Source organism: Micromonas commoda, chromosome 6 (assembly GCF_000090985.2).
Source record: "Micromonas commoda chromosome 6, complete sequence".
Classification (NCBI taxonomy): Eukaryota; Viridiplantae; Chlorophyta; class Mamiellophyceae; order Mamiellales; family Mamiellaceae; genus Micromonas; species Micromonas commoda.
In genome coordinates, this window is record NC_013043.1 from 658030 (window position 1) to 678070 (window position 20041).

A 20041-nucleotide genomic window follows, 5' to 3' on the forward strand; every position below is an offset into this window, starting at 1 on the left:
GAAATATCCGTACCAGAACCATCCAAAGCCGGAGCCCAAACGGAAGGAACCGGAGCCCTCGTCGGCGTTCCAGGAGGAGGACGGGGAGGAGATGGAGGAGATACTGGCAGACGACCCGATGGAAACTTAGTATGCGACGTGTAAAACAGCTGTAAATCGGCTACGGCTCACTCGACACACGTGCCGCCTCACTCGCGGAGCTCGGGAAGCACGTCGAGCAGCGCGTCCACCGCCGCGGCGCCCAACTTTTCGCACCTACCCGGCGTCCACCCGTCGGGCTGCGCGAGCTGCACGTTATCCTTGAACGGCATCTCCAGCGTCATGCCCACGCAGTTGTACCTGTACGTCACCTGCGTCTTGGCCGTCACGACGTTACCCGCGGGCGCCGTGCCGTACTCGAGCGGAAACGTCGTCTGAAAATCCGGGCACGCCCTCGCGTACGCCGCCTTGAACGCCCTCTGCGTCTCAGCCCTTCGCTCGTCCCAGCCCGGGCATCCCTCGCCGCCGATGATGAAGCAGTACGGCTCCGCCTCGTCGCCGTGCACGTCCAGCATCAGGTCCACCGGCCCGGTCGCGTCCATCGCGTTACGCGTCCAGAGAACTTCCGGAGATAGTTCCGGGGTTGGGTTCTCCCACTCTCGGTTCAGGTTCGCCCCCGCCGCGTTGGTCCGGAGGTGTCCCCGGACGCTTCCGTCGGGGTTCATGTTGGGAACCACGTACACCACCGCCCTGCGCAGCACCTTCCTCGCCACCGGGTCCTCATCGTCCAGGAGTCTGCGGACGAAACCCTCCATCCACCAGGACGCCATGGACTCCCCCGGGTGCTGCCTCCCCAGGATCCACACCACCCGCTTGGCGCCCCCGTCGCGCGACCACGGCGGAAGCGACCGACGCGAAGCCTCCACCGCCGCCTTATCCTCCGGGGACTCCCCCGCGAACGCCGGCTCGGGCGTCCACGTCCCGGGCTCGCCGAACCTGAGGCAATCCAGCGGCCGGCCGTCGAGGGTGTCGCCCAACGCGACGTGCGAGACGTTTGGATGGGACGAGGCGGACGCGACGAGGTCGAGGTGCCGCTCGTAATCGTACGGGACAAAGTACGCGAGGTGCACGCAGTCGCCCGGTACGGGGTCCATGTCGATGATCAACTCGCCGTCGACGTACGTCGTGGTCTGGACCCTGCGCCAGTGCTTCCTGTCCGCGGACGCGAACGCCTTGTAGTCGCGCCATCCGTCGGGGTAGGATGCGTCTCCCGCGTTTTGGACGACGACGCGCAGCGCGCGGCCGCGCGCGCCGGTGACCCTGAAGTGGAACCACTGGAAGTGCGCCCTGCCGTCCGCCTTCGTGAAGGGTTCCTCGCGCATGCGCACGGTGAGCGTGTGTGGCGTGGCGGAGACGAGCTCGCCGTTGCCAGAGTCGAACGACGAGCTGAAGCCGTAAGGCGCGCCATCCGCGGTGCCGAACGACATGGCCACGGCGCGCGGGGCGATCGCCGACGGCGCGCGGGAGGGGGCCGGACGGAGGGTGCGGGCGGAGGAGAGCGAGCCGACGCGCGTCAGGGCGGTGCGCACGAGCGAGCCGCGGTGCATGGAAAGCGCGGGTCGCCGCGCGCCTGTTGTGGCGGATGGCCAAGCAACAGAACCCCTAAAAAGATGACAACGAACTCGCAACCCTCGCAGCTTCTCGCGCGCGTCGACCGAGGTAACGACGAGCGCGCCGCGCGCGCATGTCGGCGTCGACGAGCGTTGTCCTCTCGCGCGCCGTGCACATCCCATCGTCGTCCGGGTCCGTCGCGCCGCCGCCGTCCCGTCGCGGCGCCCTTCCCGCCGCGCGCGTCACCATGGCGACGGCGTCCGCCGAGGTGGATAAGGCCACCGCGCTCCTGGCGTGGCTCGCCGACGCCACGAACGATCCGGGGATCGAGTCGCGCGTCGCCCTGGGGGAGACCCGCCACGGCCGGGGCCTCGTCGCCGTCCGCAACCTCGTCCCGGGCGAGGTCATCTTCAACGTCCCGTTCCGACTGGTGCTCTCGGAAGATCACGACGAGGCGGACGCGTCGGACCTGCCGTGGTCCGCGCTCATGGCCGCGCGGCTGCTCGAGGAAAGATCGCGAGGAGGCGAACGCGGGCGGTGGATCGAGTCCCTCCCGCACCTCGTGTCCACGCCGCCGCTGGAGTACACGGACGCCGAGCTCGCGGCGTGCGAAGACCCGAAAACAATCGCCGAGGCTCGAGCGACGTCGGAGGGACACCTCGCCGCGTACGAGGCGCTCAAACCCCGTCTCGACGCGGTGGGATGCGACGAACGCGACTTGCGCTGGGCCACCGGCGTGTTGCACAGCAGGTGCTTCACGCACGGCCCGAGGGGCACGCACCTCGCCGTGCCGGGAGTGGACATGTGCAACCACGACTTCGCCGGCGCCAACGCGGAAGTCGCGGTGGTGACGAGCCCGGAGGACGTGCAGGGCGTCCGCGCGACCGCAGAGATCGCCGACGTGGACGAGCGCGAGAAGACCGGTGGGGCACGCGGTGACGGGGATACGATGTTTTTCCAGCTGAGGGCCGGGGATGACGGCGTGGAGCAGGGGGAGGAGGTGACCATATCGTACGGACCGTGGCCGAACGATCCCTTCTTTCTCTACTTTGGATTCGTCCCCGAAGGTAACCCCAACGACGCGGTGGTGCTCTTCGACGACGTCGACGACGTCGCGATGTGTGCGGCCAGGCTGGACATGATGTCCATCGCCGAGGCGGGGGAGAGGGCGGCGGCGGCGACTGTCGCGTTTGCCGAGGAGGAAAAAGACGGCGGCTCCGGCGCGCCGACTCGCATGGTCATCACGCGCGAGGGCATCGACGAGGGCATGATGCGCGCGTGCGGCGCGATGGGGTTCGACCAGGACACGTTCAACGCGCTGCTGGAGGGACGATGCAGGGAGCTCCTGCGTTTGTACCCGACGAAGCTCAAGGAGGATCGCGGGTTACTGATGAGCGGGACGCTGACGGAGAACGAGGCTACGTCGACGCTGTACAAGATGAGCAAGAAGGAGGTGCTGCTGGGTCCCCTCGCGGCGGCGGCGGCGAGGCAGAGCGGGGCGGCGGGGACGATCATTCAGGCGTGACGCGTCCCGCTCCACCGGGGTAGGCGCGTCGTGACCGGCGGCATTGTTTTGGTACAACCCCAACGTTATTAACTTTATTATAAAAACCCGGCGCGTCGCCTCGGCCGCGTACCTCTACGCCCTCTTCGCCTTTTTCGGCGCGAGCACCTTCTTGCGCTGGTTCACCATGTACATGTACAGCATGGGAAAGCCCGGGACGTACCCGAGGAAGAACATCACGACGATGGACGGAAAGTGGATGGAGATGTTGTACGGGTTCGGCATCGGGTACGAGAGCGCTCCGGTGCTCACCAGGTGGGGGAATCCGGAGTAGGTGAGGAAGAGCTCGGACGCGACGCCGAGAGGGTAGAGCACGATGAAGAACGTGTACCTCATCCATGTCACCGCGTGCGGGACGGTGCCGAGCAGCTTGAAGAAGTAGTACGAGTAACGCACAACCTCGGTGACGCCCCACGCGAAGAGCAGCGACGGGAGCCCCAGGCCGAGGTCGACCCCACCGACGTTGGCGAGAGGCAGGAACGCCGCGCGCGACGGGGGCGCGACGTAGAGGACGCCCCACACCACCATCAACCGTGAGGACACTTGCATCGCGGTGACCAGCACGGGGGATCGCGCGATGCCGAACATCGCGTGGAGCACCTCCATCACCGCCGCGGTCTGCGCCACCAGCAGCATCACCTCCACGTTCTCGTACACGTGCTTGGGGCCCAGCGTTATGCACGCCTTCGCCGCCACTGTGAGCACCAGCGCCCACCCGAAGATGAGCGTGGCGTTGTACGCGAGCAGGTAGTTCTTCTTGAGACTCATTCTCGATGGATCGGTGCGCAGACCAAGAGTGCAGCGCAGAGGACGAGGGCAATCCAATCCGTGTTCCACTCCGACTTGGCACAAAAAGGCGAAACCCGCTCGGCTCCCATTTCGGCGCTCGACCGACCGCAAAGCGGCCGGACCGACGTGACGTGAAGATATTTTCTTGGGTTTCTCACCCTCGATGACGTGGTTTGGACTTTCAAAATCTCGGGGGTTCAAACTCCAGAAAACGACGGTGTGACACACTGCGAAAACACGCGGGAATCAAGGTTAAATATCCCATCCTCAACCCCGCTTTTGCCAAAAAGCGTTACCTTCCGCACACTGGAAGCCTGTTGTTATCGCAATGTATTTGACGTAAATGCGAAGATCTCGCCTCTGCAAACCCCCGTTTCGCCAATTATGAAGTTGGAAGGGACACAACGGGTTGCAAAACACGTGTGCGTATCACTGACTCCCCCATCGCGTGATTTAGACCCTGGATAAACCCTGGAACGCGGCGCGAAGTAGCCGTTCCACAGTGTGTTTGCGTTTCGCGGTCTTTCGTTTTTGTGCGCGACAGGGCGCGCTTCGGGCGCCACTATCGTCGTGCAACGACACACGAACAGGACCGAGAAGGTACGAGATGTTTTCCTGGGCTCGGGTTGGTCCCGTCGGGGGCGGTCGCGCGGTGCGCCCGTCGTCGGGACGCCGCCGCGCGGGCGTTATTCGGCGCGGACACGTGATTTCCCGGACGGCGAAAAGCGAATTTGCGTTGCCGAAGCGCATTTCCCCGCCCTTCGGCATGCGCCCGACGAAGCCTCCCCGAGGGGGTTCGCGACAGCTTTTCGCCGCATCTGACTCGCGCGGGTGGTTTTCAACCCGGCGAGCTTTCCCGATTCGCTCGAATCGCGGGTTACCGCGGGCGCGCAACGCCGCCGCGACGCGCTTTTCCTGACCGGCCGTTTCCCACGCTCCGCCCTTCTTCGCAGGCTGCGCGCAGCGCATTTTTTCAGCTCCAGTCGACAACTATGCCCAAGGTACGCACGAGCCCGAGATGAGACAGCCGAGCCGGACCTTGGAGCCCTGACGTGACCCGCGGGGGCTTCGAACGTGGGGGCGTGGGCGTCCTGACCTCACCGGGACGCGCCGCGCGCCGGCCAGCCCGGGAGGAATAAATTGCCAAAACTATGCCGTTGGGTGCTAAAATTTGGTTTTTGGCCCGCGGCACGCCCACCGAACCGACGCTGACGCACCCATCCCTCGCCCGTTTCCACTCGACAGCGAAAGCAAGAAGATGGCATGACCATCAAGCCCCCAAAGCGCGCGCGCACCGCCTACCTGGTGTTCTGCGACAGGTACCGCGAGCAGATCATGCGCGCGGTGCACCCCCAGCCCAACGCCAAGTTCACCCGCGAGGAGATGCAGGCGGTGACCACGAAGCTCGCGGAGCTGTGGAAGAACATCAGCCCGAACGAGCTCAAGGAGTGCAAGGCCGAGGCTGACATCCTCAAGGGCCAGTACGAGGCCGAGAAGGCCAAGTTCCCCGCCGGCTCCCTGAAGCGCCACCACAAGAAGGGCAAGAAGGCGAAGAACCAGACCATCCTCGTCGAGGGCCAGGGCGAGAAGCCCAAGCGCGCGCGCACGGCGTACCTCATCTTCTGCGACAAGTACAGGAACCAGATCATGAAGGAGGTGCACTCTAACCCCAACACCAAGTTCACCCGCGAGGAGATGCAGCAGGTCACCACCCGCCTGGCGAACATGTGGCGCAACGTCACGCCCACCGAGCTCGCGTCGTGCAAGATGGAGGCTGACCTCTGCAAGGAGGAGTACAAGAAGCAGAAGGACTCCTACCGCGCCCCCGTGTACGCCCCCGCGAGCAAGAGTAAGAAGGGTAAGAAGGAGAAGGCTGACAACGGCAAGCCCAAGCGCCCGCGCACCGCCTACCTCCTCTTTGCGGAGGACTGCAGGTCCAAGCTGAAGAAGACGCAGCCCGACCTCGGGTTCACGGACGTCTCCAAGGTGGTCTCCTCGGAGTGGAAGGAGCTCCCCGAGAACAAAAAGCAGCAGTACGTTCGCAACGCCGAGAAGGAGCAGGAGAAGCACAGGGTGCTCAAGGCGCAGTGGGAAGCGAAGCACCCCGTCGCGTGAGCAAGTCGCGGCGTGCGCGGCCTCCATTTTCGCAAAGGTCAATCGCCAAACACACCCTTGTACATCATCACCGCCCTCCGCGCGTGGGCACGCGCTCGAGCCGAACACCACGTCAAGCACGCGCTCCGTCACCGAATTACCAACTGTATAGTGTAGCCGCAACTTAGTCGACGGACCCGCGCGCGCAGCGGAGCAGAGTCTAACCCGTATCACTGTGAATAGATAGGACTTTTTCATCACCGAATAATCGCTATAAGAGAACATCTCGCCTCATTTTCCCTGCAGCAGACGCAGCGCGCGCTCCTCCATGCTCTCCACGGTCTCGTCTTTCGTCGCCATCCCCGCGACGGCGACGTCCACCTTTCGTCGTTTGCCCGGCTCCTCGGATTCCGATTCCGACTCGGAGCCGTCCGAATCTGACGCGCCGCCGAGTCGAGCTCCCGCCTCCTCGTCGCCGTCGTCGTCCGAGTCCGACTGTGTCAGTCCATCCGCCTTTCGACGCTTCATCCGCTCCTTGTTTCGAATGTCCCGCAAACGCTCCTTCTCGCGGAGCCTGTCCGCCTTGTCCGCCCTGAGCCGCTCGGCGCGGATCTTGTCGTAGTGCGCCTTGGCCGCCGCCGCGAGCTCCTCGCCGCCGTCGGGAACGGGACCGTCGGCCCTGGATTTGACCCCGAGAGCCTCGAGCGGCGCCATCGCCTCGCCGTCCTCGCCGAAGACGACGCGCTCGTTCGCGCCGTGCCCGCCCTGCTTTATCCGCAGCTTACCCTTCTTCGCCTTCTGTCGCATTCGCTCGGCGAGGTCCACCGGCCCCTCCGCGAGTACCGCCTTGGCGCGCTCGCTCAGGTGCCTCTCCCCGTCATCGTCCCCGGAGTCATCTCCGTCGTCGTCGTCGGAATCGGCGGCGTCGCCGAGCCTGTGGTCCGCGCGCTTGACAGTCATGAGGTCGTCGTCCGAGTCGGCGTCGTCAACCTTCATGCCGAAGTGACCGCCGCCCACCCTCTTGAGGACGCCGGCGGATTTGGTCTTGTCGTCCTCCTCGTCGGAGTCGTCCTCGTCGGAGTCGTCCTCGTCGCCGTCGTCCTCGTCGCCGTCGGAATCATCGTCGTCTCGCGCCTTGGCCCTGGGGGGCTCGGCCCGCGCGGGCGCCTCCTCGCTCTCGCTATCGTCGCCCTCGCTATCGTCGCTATCCTCCTCTTTTTTGCCGTTCTTACCGGCGCCCTTCTGGCTCTTCAGGAACCTGAGCCTGGGCGGGTTGGGTAAGCCCATGGAGTGCGCGTACGCCTCCACGTCTAGTGCGTTGACGTCGAACACGTCCTTGTTCGGCTGCAGGTAGATGCTTCGCAGGTAGCTCACGACCGCCCGCTGCGCTAGGTACTTGAGCTCGGTGTCCTTGCCCAGCAAACCCTGAATGGAGCTCGTTATCTTCTGATTCTTGGCCTGGTTCAGCTTCATGGTCTTCAGCGGGACCTTAGCCGCGGCGAGTTCCTTCGCGAACGCGGATTCGGAGGGGGTCAACAGCAGCAGGCCTTTGCCCTCGGCGGTGTATCTAGCGGTTCGACCCACGCGGTGAATGTAACACGGCACATCCTCGGGGCAGTCCGCCTGTAGAACCCAGTCCACGGACGGAAAATCGAGACCGCGCGCGGCCACGTCCGTTGCGAACAGCACGGTGTGTTTCGCCTTGCAGAAAGCGTCGAACGTGGCCATGCGCTTCATCTGCTTCATCCGCCCGTGGAGCATCGCGACGGGGATGCCCGGTCGCATCCGCCGGAACATCTCGTGCACAAATCGCACCTGCTTGCACGAGCTGAGAAACACCAGCGTCTTGCTCGTGAGGTGCGACTTGATGAACGCCCACATCGTCTCCATCTTCTTGTCCAGCTCGCACGTCGCCACCATCTGCGAGAGCTTGGGCGGCGTCGCGTGAGCGCTCTCCGCGTGCACCGCCAGGTACTCCGGGTCTCTCATGCTCAGCCTCGCCAGGTCCTTCACGCTCTTCGTCTGCGTCGCGCTGAACAGCAGCGTCTGCCTCCCCTTCTTCGGAAGGTTTTCCAAGATGGCGGTGAGGGTCTCGCGGAATCCCAAGTCCAGGATACGGTCCGCCTCGTCCAGCACCAACACCTTGAGCGAGACGCAGTCGAACATTGGAGTCTCGTCCATGTGCTGCAGGAGCCTTCCCGGGGTGCACACCAGCAGGTTCATCCTGTTCACCGTGTCCTTCTCTTCCTTGACGTTCTTACCCCCGATCAAGAGACCCGCGCTGAGGGAGTGGTGCTTGCCCGCGGCGACGAGCTGCTGGAAGATCTGCGTGGCGAGCTCGCGCGTGGGCGCGATGATGAGGCCGCCGATGCCGTCCTGCCGGCCCCACTTGGCCCGGTAGAGGGCCTCCAGGGTGGGAACGATGAACGCGAGGGTCTTGCCGCTGCCGGTTTTGGCGGCACCGAGGATGTCTCGGCCGGCGAGCGCGTGCGGGATGGTCGCGCGCTGGATGGCGGTGAGCTCCTTGAAGCGTGCGTCCGCGAGTCCTCGCTGCGTCGCCTCCGAGAGGGGCATGTCCTTGAACTTGCGCACCCCGACGAGGGAGGCGCCGAGGCCCTTCTCGCTTGACTTACGCGGTGCCACCGCGAGTGGATTAGTGCCCTTCTCCGGGGCGGTCGCCTGTCGGGAGTGGGGGAAGGGGGGTTGGGGGGTGAGAGAGGAAGCGGGCGGACATCGATTGTCGGCGGCGGCGAGATCCTTGGGGCGGCGGCTGGCGCGGGTCGCGCCGCGTACCTTGATGGCCGCCTCCAGCTCCTCGATCTCGCGGTCCGCCATCTTAACGCGGCCACCACCGCGCCCGCCACGACCTTTGCCGCGGTTGTCGCGCCCCATGCTGGCGGTTGCGGGTGCGTCACTCACTGTCGGCGGTCGGCGGTGCCGAGACTTTCCATCGGAAGGCGTGACAGAAGAGATCAGAAAGTTTGTCGTGCCGGCTCGAGATTGATACAAGCACTCCCTTTGGCGCTCAGCGGATGGGCGGCGAGCAGGACCCACCCCTTGTCGGGACGGGGTGGTTCCCCGGCATCACTCCAGAGGACTTCGGTGCCGGGAAGGCGTGGTTAGATGACATCATATCCCCCGCCTTGATCGTCAACGAGGCCCACGTCCGTCACAACGTAAAGACGATCATCGGGAAATGTGGCAGGCCCGACCGCTGGAGGCCGCACCTGAAAACGACCAAGATGAAATGGGTTTGGAGGATACTGATTGAAGAGGGGGTGAGAAACTTTAAGGTGGCGACGACAAAGGAGGCAGAGGCGATGATTCAGCTCGTGCGCGAGATGAAGTCCCTGAAGCACACCGTCGACGTACTGGTCGCGTACCCACTAGTTGGACCAAACCTCAGAGCACTCGGACGATTGACGAAGACGCCTGGGGCCAGCCAGATTAAGCTGTCGGTGTTGGTGGAATGTGACCGGGCGATTGATGACGTCGTGGCTCTCGACTGTGGTATCGGTGTGTTCATTGACATCAACCCTGGCATGGATCGCACCGGTCTCGCCTACAACAGAGATGGAGAGGCTCAACACTCTTTTGACGATGTCCGTGAGTTGATTATCAAGGCGAAATCGAGGAACGTTTTCCGCGGAATACACTACTACGAGGGGCACATATCAGAGTGTTTGGCAGAAAGGGATGGACTTTCGCCTAATCAAAGCATCTTGAAAGAGAAGCTCGATTCCCGTGCGTCTGACTGCTTCAGGTGTTACAACCGCTGGCTACTTCCTATATTCCATGAGAGTCTTAAGGATGGAAAGCTTCCCGGGTGCGGAGGGATCAAGCCCGAGATAATAACAAGTGGGACGCCGGGTTTCACTCATGCGTTGCGCCACGAATTGTTCCTAGGTGGGATGATAATCATTTCTGAGCGCGTGCTATATAGGTACAAACAAGATCTGAGGGGGTTACCCGTCGACCGATCAGAAGAGGCAAAACTCTCTGACAGCCTCTTCCACGGGATACACCGAGTGAGCCCTGGCACTGTGGTCTTCCATGATTGGCGGGGGGAGAGGCAAAATCCTGGGCTCGGCCTCAAACCGGCGGCGGTGGTCATGGCGAGGGTCGTGAGCAATCCCAGAGCGGGTATGGTGACGCTAGACTGTGGCTCAAAGTCAATCGCAGCTGAGGCTGGGGACCCGGCTGGTTACGTCATTGGCTATCCTGAGGTAACCGCCAGGTCGTGCAGCGAGGAGCACATGCCTTGCTCTGTAGCTGAATTAGCGGGTTCCTCGGGCAAGCGGAAACGAGGAGCGACGGACCCGTGGCAATCCAAGAATAGAGGTGAGGTCTGCTTTGTTGTCCCGGAGCACATCTGTCCTACGGTGAACCTGGCCGACGAGGTGGTGGTAATTCGCGAGAAGTCGAGTGAGATTGAGGTCAGGAGGGTGGACGCGCGGGGTCACCACCTACGCCTAGAGGATATCCAGGTGTAAAAGCTCGTTTCGAGGGGACCGAGCTGCATGTCAGCTACCAGGTGCAGGGGCAGACCGCTTTTTATAACTTTTAGAAGTTTCGCGGCAAAAGATTCGCAGATCCTGCCGAGTCAGCAGCTCGAGTCAGCAAAAATATCGGGACGACATCCTGACGTCACAAAACACTTCATACGCGCTCGCCCGAGTATCGCTCAACTCGAGACACCCTCTGAAAGACCAACGCTCACGATATGTCGCTCGCGTTCATTCCGAGCCTGCGCCCCCTGCGCGTCACGCGCGGCGGGGCGACTTGCCGCGTTAAAAAGGTGATAACCGCCGACGCAAAAAAAAGGAGCTTTTCTTCCTCCCGATACTCCGGAAGCCATTACGGCAAGACCAAGCCCGACTCCGAGGAGAAGGAGAAGATCCCCAAGAAATACGCGCACTCCAGCCGATACCACGTCGGCTACCAGCGCACCGATGCCAAGATGCCCTTCCACGACACCGAGCGCGACGCAGATCCCGAGCCGGCGAAGAAGGGAATTCCCAAACGCTACGCGCATTCCGGCCGATACCACGTCGGCTACGAGGTCTCCCGCCCCGACGTTGACATGATCCACGACGGCGGCGACCACGTCGCCGAGGCGCACAAAAATCAGTCGAAGGGCATTCCCCGCAGGTACGCCACCTCCAGCAGGTACCACGTCGGGTACGAGGTGTCCAGGCCCGACGTCGACATGATCCACGACAAGGGGATGCACGAGTTCGTGGCGCACGCCGCGCACGCGGTGTCGCCTCCGTTCAAGCCCCGCAAGTCGTTCGCGTCGTCATCCCGCTACGGCGGTAACCGCGTCGGTCTGTCCTCCTCCCGCGCGGAGAAGAAGCGCGTCGACGAAGCTAAGCGCTACGCGTGGGCGAGGCGCGACCAGGAGGAAGCGCTCAAGGCGCTAAAGTCCACCAAGTCGACACGCGCGGCGGCGTCCGGCGACGTCAAGCCCGCGAGGGTGACCAAGTACGTCGGCGCCAACCCCCACCACGACAAGTACTTCGACTGGGAGAAGGAGGATCAGCGCCTGAACATCGTCAACGAGGTCATCGATCGACACCTCCGCGACGCCGACGAGGAGTGCCAGGTGAACTGGATCCACGGGATGTTCTCCGGCGGCCACGAGGAGGAGTGCGTGCGCGACGTGGACGCCATCATGTCCATCGTCGCCAAGCACACAGACCTCGCCGAGGCCGTCGCCGTCGTGCGAGAGCTCGTGGATAGGGGCGGAAGCTCGGCGGCGAACGCGGTAAGGACGTGGTGCGCGGCTCACGCCGATCTGCCCAACGCGACGGCGCTCTCGGCTATGCTCGACGACATGTCCAAGGGCAAGAGCATCGGCACCCCATCAAACTGAGCCCCCGCGCCGAGAAGACGACGACCGAACGAACCGAGAAGACCCGCTCGTGGCGGGTCGTCGTGTGTAACCGAAATACCATGTAATACGACGCGCCGCCTTGTCTGAAATTAAACTCGTCAATCGCCGTTGTTCCACTCGTCCGGCAGAAGGTGCGACCGGTTGGGCAGCGCCAGCGCGTCGTTCTCCCCGACGGTGACCTCGCACATCGCGCCCCTGTACCTGTACCTGACGCGCAAAAACTTCTCCTCCCCGGGGCACGGATCGCAAAACCCGAGCATCCCGGCCTTGTCCAGCCCCTCGATCATGTCGAGGCTCGAGTCGAACACCTGGAACCTCAGCGCCGTCGTCACGTCGACCCACGCGTCGTCGTCGCCCCCGGAACCCCAACCCGACACGATGGGTTCGCCCCTCCGCGGCACGCCCCCTCGCTCCGGGAAGTTACCGAACACCGCCTCCTCGACGACGAGCCCGTTGACGGACCTCTCCTTCTCCGTCCGTTTCTCCGTGTCCCGCCGCAGCATCTCAGCCGCCTCCGCCGCCTCCGCCTTTGCCGCCGCGACGCGTTCCCTGTGTCGTTCCCTCAACTTTGCCTTGGCCGTCGCCTCCTTCTTCGCGACGGCGGGCGATACCAGGTACCTGTCGACCGCGAAAACGATCGTCCACGGCAACGCGAGCGCGCACGCCACGATCGTCGGCGTGAGCCGCTGGTACGGCGAGATGAGCACGGGGAAGCTGAACCGCTGGCCGCTGTGGTTGAACCGAAGCTTGAGGTGAACGCCGCGGATGCCGACGGCGACGCTCATGCCCACCGCGGAATCGTGCCCGACCCTTCGCGTGCCCCCGAAGTCCACGTCGATCGCCGTCGTTCCAGCCCTGAACCCGAACCTGAACGACGTCTTCTTCGACCACCGTCGCGCGAAGAACCCGGCTATCCCGGTAGACGCCGGGCCCACGGAGAGGTCAAACTTCCAGCTGTTCCTCCCCTTCGTTCGCGCAACCCCGGTGGACATCCCGCTCGTCGGCCCGACGTTCCAGCTCAAACTACCCTTGGTGTGCTCGTCGAACAGCGCCCGCTCTAGGCCGACGGCCAACCCCAGGCCGCCCTGCGCGTCCGAGTACGAATACGTCAGGTTGCCCGCCGTGTGCTCCGAGAGCTGCCTCGTCGTCGCCAGCGTCGCGGCGGATTGGTTCGACCCGAGAACCGTGGCGAGCTCCCAGCTCGTGTGCTCGCTCGCCGCCACGCGCATGCCGAGTATCAACCCCCCGGCACCCATCCCGCGGCTCATCTGTCCCTGCGCCCCGACGTACCCCGTCGCGCGGTCGTCGAGGACGCTGTTAAGCGGGACGTCGAAGACGCTGTTAAAGTCCATGCCGTTCAGATCCAACCCCGACGAGAGCTTCGCGCCGCGCTTGTACGCGACGTACCGCCTGCGCTGCGCGATCTCGGCGTCGACGAGGTGCGCCGCGGAGAATGAGAAGCCGTAGGAGCCTCGGAAGTTGAGCTTGGCCTCCATGCGCTGCTGCGCCTCCTTGGCCCTCGCGCGCTCGAACTCCTCGCTGATCTCCGCGATGGTCTTGTGCCGATGGCCGACTTCGAGGCCCGCGGCGAGCCCCGCCTCGCCGTAGACGTCGTATATCCGCCTTCTGTCCTTGTCCGTGAGCACCTCGTAGGCCTCGTTCAGGCGGTTGAAGTCCCTGGCGGCAGCCTCGCGCAGCGCGGGGGAGGCCTGCTTGTCGGGGTGCGCCACCTGCGCGAGCCGTCGGTACGCGCGCTTGATGTCATCCTCGGAGGCGTCGCGCTTGACGTTCAGCGCCGCGTAGAAGTCGCGCCCAGCGCGCGCCTTGGGTTCGTCGTCGTCATCATCATCGCGGGGGAAGTCGCCGTCCTCCATGGTGACTCCCGGCGTCACGCGCCGTGGCAGTGGCCGAGGTGCCCAACCGTCCCCAACTACGTGTGGGGAAAGGCTGCCCTCGCTCGTTTTCCAACGGTGCGCTTTTTCTCGGTCCGTCACTCTTGCCCGCGTCCTCTCTGTGCGCAGCTGTCGAAATGGTGCTGGCCAAGGGTAAACTCGCGGACGATCCGCGCGATGCGGACGCGGTCAAGCCGTTCATCCGACCGGTACGTCACCGACCGCTTTGTGGACCATCCATGCGTCCCTGACCCTACGCGCACTTTCCACGATCTCTTCAACGATCCCTCAAACCGCCGACCCCCATCTTCTACAGACGTACAAACCGGAGGAGATCCCGCCCGAGCTTTACACGCTGGGTGCCCTGGTGTTCTCGCTGCTCGGCGTCACCATGCAGTACAAGTTCTGCGCTTGGGCGGGCGCCACGTTCGCGCTCGCGGCGTTCCTGAACAAGAGGAAGCACGACTCCGATTCCAGCCAGATCCTCTCCGGCGTGCTGTTCGCGGTGTCGGGTCTGGCGGTCGTGTTCATGAACGGGTACCACGGAGAGAAGGCGAGGGCGTTCGGGTCGTCGAAGCACTTCGAGGGATCCGTCAAGGTTGAGCTGTGAGCTCGTCGGCGCATAGGATACGTAGCAACGAATAGGGAGCGATATTTTGGCCGTTTCGACATACTCAATCAAGCGGTGTACTCGTCCAGCGCCTCCCTGGCGAGCCGCATGAACTCCGCCTTGGTCACCGGCGCGCCCGGGTCCGTCCGGGGTTTCGCCTTGTGACCCGTCATCGCGATGATCGCCTTGTCGCACTGTTCCTGGGTGATCGCTCCCGACCGCACGATGTCGAACTGCGTAAACACCGCGTCCAGGTCCTTCTCGTCGTAGCCCAACACCGGCGCGCCCCTGAAGTGGTGGTCCCTCAGCTTTTGCTCCAAAAACTTCGCCGGATCGTCCGGCTTGGCCGTCATCACCGCCGCGGTCATGGACTCCAGCAGCGGCACCAGCTTGTGCGTCTCCATGTACATCTGCGTCGCCAGGACGGGATCGACGAAGCCGTCGTCGCCCGGGCCGCCTCTGCGGCACGCCAGCTCGTGGAACTCGTCGAAATCGACGAAGGTCCCAGCGCCGGCCGCCTGGCACTCCAGGGTTACCGCGCGGCGAACTTTCGCGCCGTCGAGGCCCGTGCGTTCCTGCGCGTCGTTCGGGGGTTGGTGGGATCGATCAGCCGAGGTCGGATTTGGGTCGCGCGGCGGTACGTTTTGGGAACCGGGATCGGGCGCGGTGGGACTCACCCAGCTCACGTCCTTGTTCTCGTCCAGCCCCTTCTTGAGCTCTCCGTACGTGATCTTGAGGGCGCCGTTCGCCACGACGTCCCACACCGACTCGCGGATCCTCTCCAGGTGGTACCGAGCCCTCGGGCCGGGCATGGGCTTGGCCTCTCCCGGACCCATGCTCCTCTCGCTCTTTCTTCTCGCGCTCCTCTGTTGACCGCGCCGGCGCCGATGGGTCGGGGTCGTGCGGACTAGACCGGGACGCGCGCGCGGTTACGACGTGCGCGTGGGAACCAAGGCGATCGTCGGTCACGACGCCGCGAGCGCGGGTACGAGTGCGGCTTCCAGAGACGGGGCGCCAAATCTGGAACGGGCCATTTTCCACAAAGTTGGCCCGAGGAAAAATGCGCCCCAGTTCTAACCGAACGGCGACTGCCGTCATGCCCAACCGCTGGGCCGACTTTGAGCCCATGCCGTACATCGAGGCCGAGATGATGTCGCTGCCGAAGTGCGAAGATGACATTCCGACGATCGACGCATCGGATCTCACCGCCGCGGAGTTCGCAGAGCGCTTCATGCGACCCAACAAGCCGGTAATGCTGACGAACATCGGTTGTGAAAGTTGGAAGGCTTTCGATGAGTGGACCAAGGTGGATGGATCCGGGGAGCGCGTGCCGGACGTATCGCGCATGTCCGAGCTGTTCGGAGACGCGAAGGTACTCGTGGTGGATTGCGAAGCCCCGCTGGACACCGACCTGTCCCGACGGGAGATGCGTTTCGAGGAGTACGCCAGGTACTTTCGATCGAGGGGTGACGGTTCGCGAAGCGATGGGGGCGACAAACGACTGCTCTACTGCAAGGACTGGACCTTCACGGAGGATTTCCCCGAGTATCCCGCGTACCAAACCCCGCCGCACTTCGCCGACGACTGGCTCAACGAGTACTGGGACGAGCAACGCGGGAAGGGCGTCGGCGACGGCCTCGGATCGCACAGGTTCGTCTACCTGGGAGTCGAGGGCACGCACACGCCGTTGCACGCGGACGTCCTCCGGTCGTTCTCGTGGTCCGTCAACCTCGCCGGCCACAAGCGTTGGCTCATGGTCCCGCCCCATCGCAGCCGCCACCTGCTGGACTGCACGGGCCGGCGGCATTACCACGATGTGGAGCGTTGGAGGCAAAGTGACTGGAACACGTTTCCAACAGTGGACATGGCTTTCCCACTCATGATCATCCAACCCCCGAACAGTGCGTTGTTCGTCCCGTCTCTGTGGTATCACCAGGTACGAAACCTCACGGACTGTCTCAGCGTTAATCACAACTGGTTCAACGCGTCGAACGCGCGGTTTTCGTGGGCGATGCTTCGAGATGAACTGGACGACGTGAGAGCCGGTTTACCCGACCAAGACGATCGAGGCGACGGCGTTCTGTGCCAGTCGCTGGTGGAGCGGAAGGCGGGGGCGGACTTCAAGACGTTCGCTGGGATCCTGGCGTCCGCTATACGGAGGTACAGGCGGCGCGCTGTGGGTGAATGCGAGAGCGAGAGTAGGACGCGATCGGGGAAGAGGCGGCGGTTGGACGGCGAAAACAAATTGGACGATGAAAACGAACGCGGTCTGAGGGTGGCGGTTGACCTGCTGGAGGAGGTCCTGGACGCGGACGATGAGGAGGGCGCGTCGGCCGTGGCCAGCGCGTGGGAGGGGAGCGAGGGCGCGCTCGAGGAGGCGAGGGACGCGTTGAAGAAGGGCCGGGAGACCCTGGTAGGAAATGAGAGGCTCGGTAGGAGGCTCGATAGGAAATGAATATCTCGTCGCGGTACGGATTAATAGTCAGCCCCGCTTCGCGCGTGGGGTTTTATGTACTCGTACTCGTATACTCGTGGATCACTCACGGGACGGTGTACGCGCCCGGCTGGTCGAACACCAGTTCCTCCGTCTCGTCCTTCTCGATGACAAAGCCGCGGAGCCTGTCAATCTCCGGCGCGTCCGCCCCGCACTTCTCGAACCTCCATCCCTTGTTCGACACCTTCAGGTTCTTAACCGTGACGAAAGCGCCGGGGCACGCCTTGATGACGAGCGCTCCGTCCAGCTCGAGGCTCTCGATCTTGACTCCCGCGCCCTCCACGATCAAGGCGCTGCTCGCGGAGGTGACCTTGAGTCCCTTGCCAGCCTTGCCCTTGAGCTCCTCGAAAGTGCACGCGAAAGACGGGTGCAACACAACCTTGGGACCCGAGGGCACCACGATGTCGTTCGCGGAAAAGTCGACGGGCGCCGCCATCTCCGCGCCCGCGAGCTCCAGAACCTTGGCCGCGCACCCGTAAAACTCCATCTCGCCGCTCGTCGCCGTGTGCGTGGGGTTACCGCCCTCAAACTTACCCACGCCATCCGCGGGGGAGTTCTTGACGGGGGAGTATCCGACCCAGTTATCGAAAACGGTGAACCCGACGCAGGCGCTCGCGTCGAGCGACTTGGGGTAATCCTGCATCATGCACTCGAGCCGGGTTGGGGACTTGAACGCGGTCTTGCTGGCGTCCTTGTACTTGGGGTTGACGAACTCCTCGATCTGCCCGCCCGTCTTTGCCAGCTGCGTCTTGTACTCCTCCAACGAGACGATGAGCTGGTTGATGTTACCGGGGAAAGGGGAGACGCCCTTGTCGTTGTTGACGTCGCCGTCTTTGTTTATCGTCGCGCGGAGGAGCGGGTCGAGCTGGTTGTACTCCACGTTCACGGTCATCTTGCGACCGTCGGTGTGAGTGAGCTCGGTGATGGCGCCAATCGCCTCCTTCGCCTTGCGAGGGACGCAGAGCGAGTTGAACACGAATCCCTTCTGCTTGGACACCCCGAGGGCACCGGGCACGACGCGAAAGACGAGCGAGTTGGTATCCTGGAAGAAAACCACCCACTTCTTGCCCGCGGCGCTCCACCTGTCGAGGAGCCCGCTGGTGTGGAGCAGCGCGTGGACGTCGCCGTGGCCGTGGGGCTTGGTCTGGAGGGCGTACGGGTCGGCATCTTTGAGCGCGAGGTGCGCGTCGTTGTTGGTCAGGCACGGCACCTTCTCCTGCTTGACGAGGGTCACCTGCTCCTTCTTAGCGCCGAAGTAGTCGTTGCGCTCGAGGAGGTCGAGGGTCTTGGCGTGGGTGTCGTCGGAGGTCATGATCGCGAGAGGGATGCCGACGTCCTTGGCGCTGCGGTGCGCGGGCATCTCGCCCGCGGACCTCTGCTGCAGCGCGAGGATGGACTGAATGTAGAGCTGGAGGTAGCACGAGTCCGTGGACCTCTCGCAAGGGAGCTCGACTTTGATGCCGGAGTACCCGAGGCGCTCGCCGAGACCTCCCGCGACGAGGACGAACGCGGCGGATCCGACCTCCCGCATGCCCTCGCTCTCGAGCTCGACGTGCTCCTTGGACGCGTACTCGACCACGATGCCGTCGGGCACCGCGGGGGTCCACCCGTCGAAGGGGTTGACGCCCTCCTTGGAATCCTGGAGGAGCTTCTTGGCGTTGGCGACGTACTGCGCGATGCCACCGGGGTAGCCCGCGTCGCAGACGGCGGCCTGCGCGAGGAACCTGCGCTTGTCGTCGTCGTCGGTGCCGGGCGCGGGCCAAGACGAGAAGAGGTGGTCCTGCCCGCAGCCGAGGAGCTTGTCGATCATGGCGTTCTCATCGGCGGTGAAGATGCCGCGGTTGGCCTCGAGGGTCGAGCCCGTCTTGCGTTTCTTGGTCTGTTGTCGATGACGAACGGCGGGGAGGGTCAGATGATCGGGACTGGGAATACACAAACGGAACGGTGCCGATCGGGAAAGCGCGTGATTCCGGGTGACATCGCGGGGCGGGGAGTGCACACCGGTGTGTCGTCGCTCATGTCTCGCGGTCTGAAGCAGGAGGCCAAGCCCATAACACGCGCTCGATGCGCGGGGTAAGTCCTTGGCTTGAACGTACGCGTCTCGGAGACTGCGCGGCGACGAGCGCTCGCGAGATTTGGGTGTTGGAAGGAAAGGAAGAGATTCCCAACAGGCAGCCAGGAGGTTTCTGATTGGTTGAGATCCGGTGCGTATGGCAAGTAGTCAGCTTTTTTTGTCCTTCGCGCTTCGCCCGCGATTCAAAAAAGGCGCGGGTTCAAGCGTGCAGTTTGAACTTGGCACCCCACCCGCCCACGATCGCCGCAGAGAGAAGGGGCGCCACTCCTCGGAGAACATGGCGACCACGTCCCCGAGCGCGATGGATCACGTCTCTAAGAAGCCCAAGCTGGCGGACGGCGAGGACGCCATGGACGTGGACGACAAGGAGAACCGCAAGATCGCCAAGGTGGCGTTCGACCACGAGACGCACATGAGGATCTACTACGACTCGCTCTTCCCCGCCGAGTCCATGATGAAGTGGCTCGCGTACGGCAACGACTTGAAGCACCCGCAGGCGGACACGGGTTTCATGCAGCGCCGCGAGTTCTGCTTCACCCTCCCGGGCGACGTCTTCGTCCGATACCAGTCCTTCAAGGACGACAAGGAGCTGCGCAAGGAGCTCAAGTCCAAGCTCCCGAGCAAGATCGACATCGGGCCCGTGTTCAACGTGGACCCGAGCAAGCGGCTGGCGTACTCCGGCGGGGCCGGGTCCGACCGCGTGTTCGCGCCGACCGAGAGGGAGTTCGTGATGGACATCGACATGACCGACTACGACGACGTGCGCACGTGCTGCTCCGCGGCGGACATCTGCCACAAGTGCTGGCCCCTCATGGACGTCGCCGTGAAGGTCATCGACAAGGGCCTGCGGGATGACTTCGGGTTCAACCACCTCCTCTGGGTCTACTCCGGCCGACGCGGGATCCACTGTTGGGTGTGCGACAAGCGCGCTAGGCAGCTGTCCAACGAGGCGCGCGCGGCGGTCGCCGAGTACTTCTCCGTGTACAAGGGCACCGACGCCTCCGGCCTCGTGAAGCGCGTCAACGTGTCCAACCCGCT

General features: G+C 63.8%; 12 protein-coding genes across 12 annotated transcripts; 6 read left to right on the forward strand and 6 right to left on the reverse strand.

The window, feature by feature from the left end:
- Positions 1–188: 188 nt before the first annotated feature.
- MICPUN_82673 (predicted protein) lies at positions 189–1466 on the reverse strand (the record flags this gene model as incomplete). Its single annotated transcript, XM_002503192.1, is given in 3 exon segments — positions 189–851; positions 934–938; positions 956–1466. The coding sequence occupies 3 exon segments, from the start codon at positions 1464–1466 to the stop codon at positions 189–191; spliced, it is 1179 nt and encodes a 392-aa protein (XP_002503238.1).
- Positions 1467–1806: 340 nt separating this feature from the next.
- On the forward strand, positions 1807–3196 carry MICPUN_108451 (predicted protein). Its single transcript, XM_002502829.1, has one exon. It carries the CDS (start codon positions 1838–1840, stop codon positions 3113–3115), a length of 1278 nt encoding a protein of 425 aa, XP_002502875.1. The 5' UTR covers positions 1807–1837; the 3' UTR covers positions 3116–3196.
- A 33-nt stretch (positions 3197–3229) lies between these two features.
- On the reverse strand, positions 3230–3922 carry MICPUN_59337 (predicted protein; the record flags this gene model as incomplete). Its single annotated transcript, XM_002503193.1, has 1 exon — positions 3230–3922. The coding sequence occupies one exon, from the start codon at positions 3920–3922 to the stop codon at positions 3230–3232; it is 693 nt and encodes a 230-aa protein (XP_002503239.1).
- A 597-nt stretch (positions 3923–4519) lies between these two features.
- On the forward strand, positions 4520–6317 carry MICPUN_108452 (high-mobility protein). The gene is made up of 3 exons (XM_002502830.1): positions 4520–4543; positions 4897–4944; positions 5189–6317. Exons 2-3 carry the CDS (start codon positions 4936–4938, stop codon positions 6056–6058), a joined length of 879 nt encoding a protein of 292 aa, XP_002502876.1. The 5' UTR covers positions 4520–4543; positions 4897–4935; the 3' UTR covers positions 6059–6317.
- Positions 6318–6328: 11 nt separating this feature from the next.
- Positions 6329–8872, reverse strand: MICPUN_82943 (predicted protein; the record flags this gene model as incomplete). The annotated part of the gene is made up of 2 exons (XM_002503194.1): positions 6329–6823; positions 7055–8872. The coding sequence occupies 2 exons, from the start codon at positions 8870–8872 to the stop codon at positions 6329–6331; spliced, it is 2313 nt and encodes a 770-aa protein (XP_002503240.1).
- Positions 8873–9069: 197 nt separating this feature from the next.
- Positions 9070–10530, forward strand: MICPUN_59341 (predicted protein; the record flags this gene model as incomplete). The annotated part of the gene is made up of 1 exon (XM_002502831.1): positions 9070–10530. The coding sequence occupies one exon, from the start codon at positions 9070–9072 to the stop codon at positions 10528–10530; it is 1461 nt and encodes a 486-aa protein (XP_002502877.1).
- Positions 10531–10715: 185 nt separating this feature from the next.
- Positions 10716–12019, forward strand: MICPUN_108453 (predicted protein). The gene has a single exon (XM_002502832.1). The coding sequence runs from the start codon at positions 10998–11000 to the stop codon at positions 11910–11912; it is 915 nt and encodes a 304-aa protein (XP_002502878.1). The 5' UTR covers positions 10716–10997; the 3' UTR covers positions 11913–12019.
- Positions 12020–12076: 57 nt separating this feature from the next.
- MICPUN_67204 (predicted protein) lies at positions 12077–13762 on the reverse strand (the record flags this gene model as incomplete). Its single annotated transcript, XM_002503195.1, has 2 exons — positions 12077–13247; positions 13302–13762. Coding segments are annotated over 2 exons (1632 nt in total), but the record flags the coding sequence as incomplete, so codon positions are not given.
- Positions 13763–13962: 200 nt separating this feature from the next.
- On the forward strand, positions 13963–14435 carry MICPUN_59344 (predicted protein; the record flags this gene model as incomplete). The annotated part of the gene is made up of 2 exons (XM_002502833.1): positions 13963–14034; positions 14142–14435. 2 exons carry the CDS (start codon positions 13963–13965, stop codon positions 14433–14435), a joined length of 366 nt encoding a protein of 121 aa, XP_002502879.1.
- A 68-nt stretch (positions 14436–14503) lies between these two features.
- On the reverse strand, positions 14504–15247 carry MICPUN_101019 (predicted protein; the record flags this gene model as incomplete). Its single annotated transcript, XM_002503196.1, has 1 exon — positions 14504–15247. The coding sequence occupies one exon, from the start codon at positions 15245–15247 to the stop codon at positions 14504–14506; it is 744 nt and encodes a 247-aa protein (XP_002503242.1).
- A 248-nt stretch (positions 15248–15495) lies between these two features.
- MICPUN_59346 (JmjN/JmjC protein) lies at positions 15496–16890 on the forward strand (the record flags this gene model as incomplete). Its single annotated transcript, XM_002502834.1, has 1 exon — positions 15496–16890. The coding sequence occupies one exon, from the start codon at positions 15496–15498 to the stop codon at positions 16888–16890; it is 1395 nt and encodes a 464-aa protein (XP_002502880.1).
- On the reverse strand, positions 16884–19747 carry MICPUN_106965 (predicted protein; the record flags this gene model as incomplete). Its single annotated transcript, XM_002503197.1, has 2 exons — positions 16884–18775; positions 19718–19747. The coding sequence occupies 2 exons, from the start codon at positions 19745–19747 to the stop codon at positions 16976–16978; spliced, it is 1830 nt and encodes a 609-aa protein (XP_002503243.1). The 3' UTR covers positions 16884–16975.
- Between the last annotated feature and the right edge of the window lie 294 nt (positions 19748–20041).

Coding starts and splice junctions, on each gene's coding strand:
- MICPUN_108451 (XM_002502829.1), top strand. CDS start 1,838: ATGGCGACGGCGTCCGCCGAGGTGGATAAGGCCACCGCGCTCCTGGCG.
- MICPUN_108453 (XM_002502832.1), top strand. CDS start 10,998: ATGCCCTTCCACGACACCGAGCGCGACGCAGATCCCGAGCCGGCGAAG.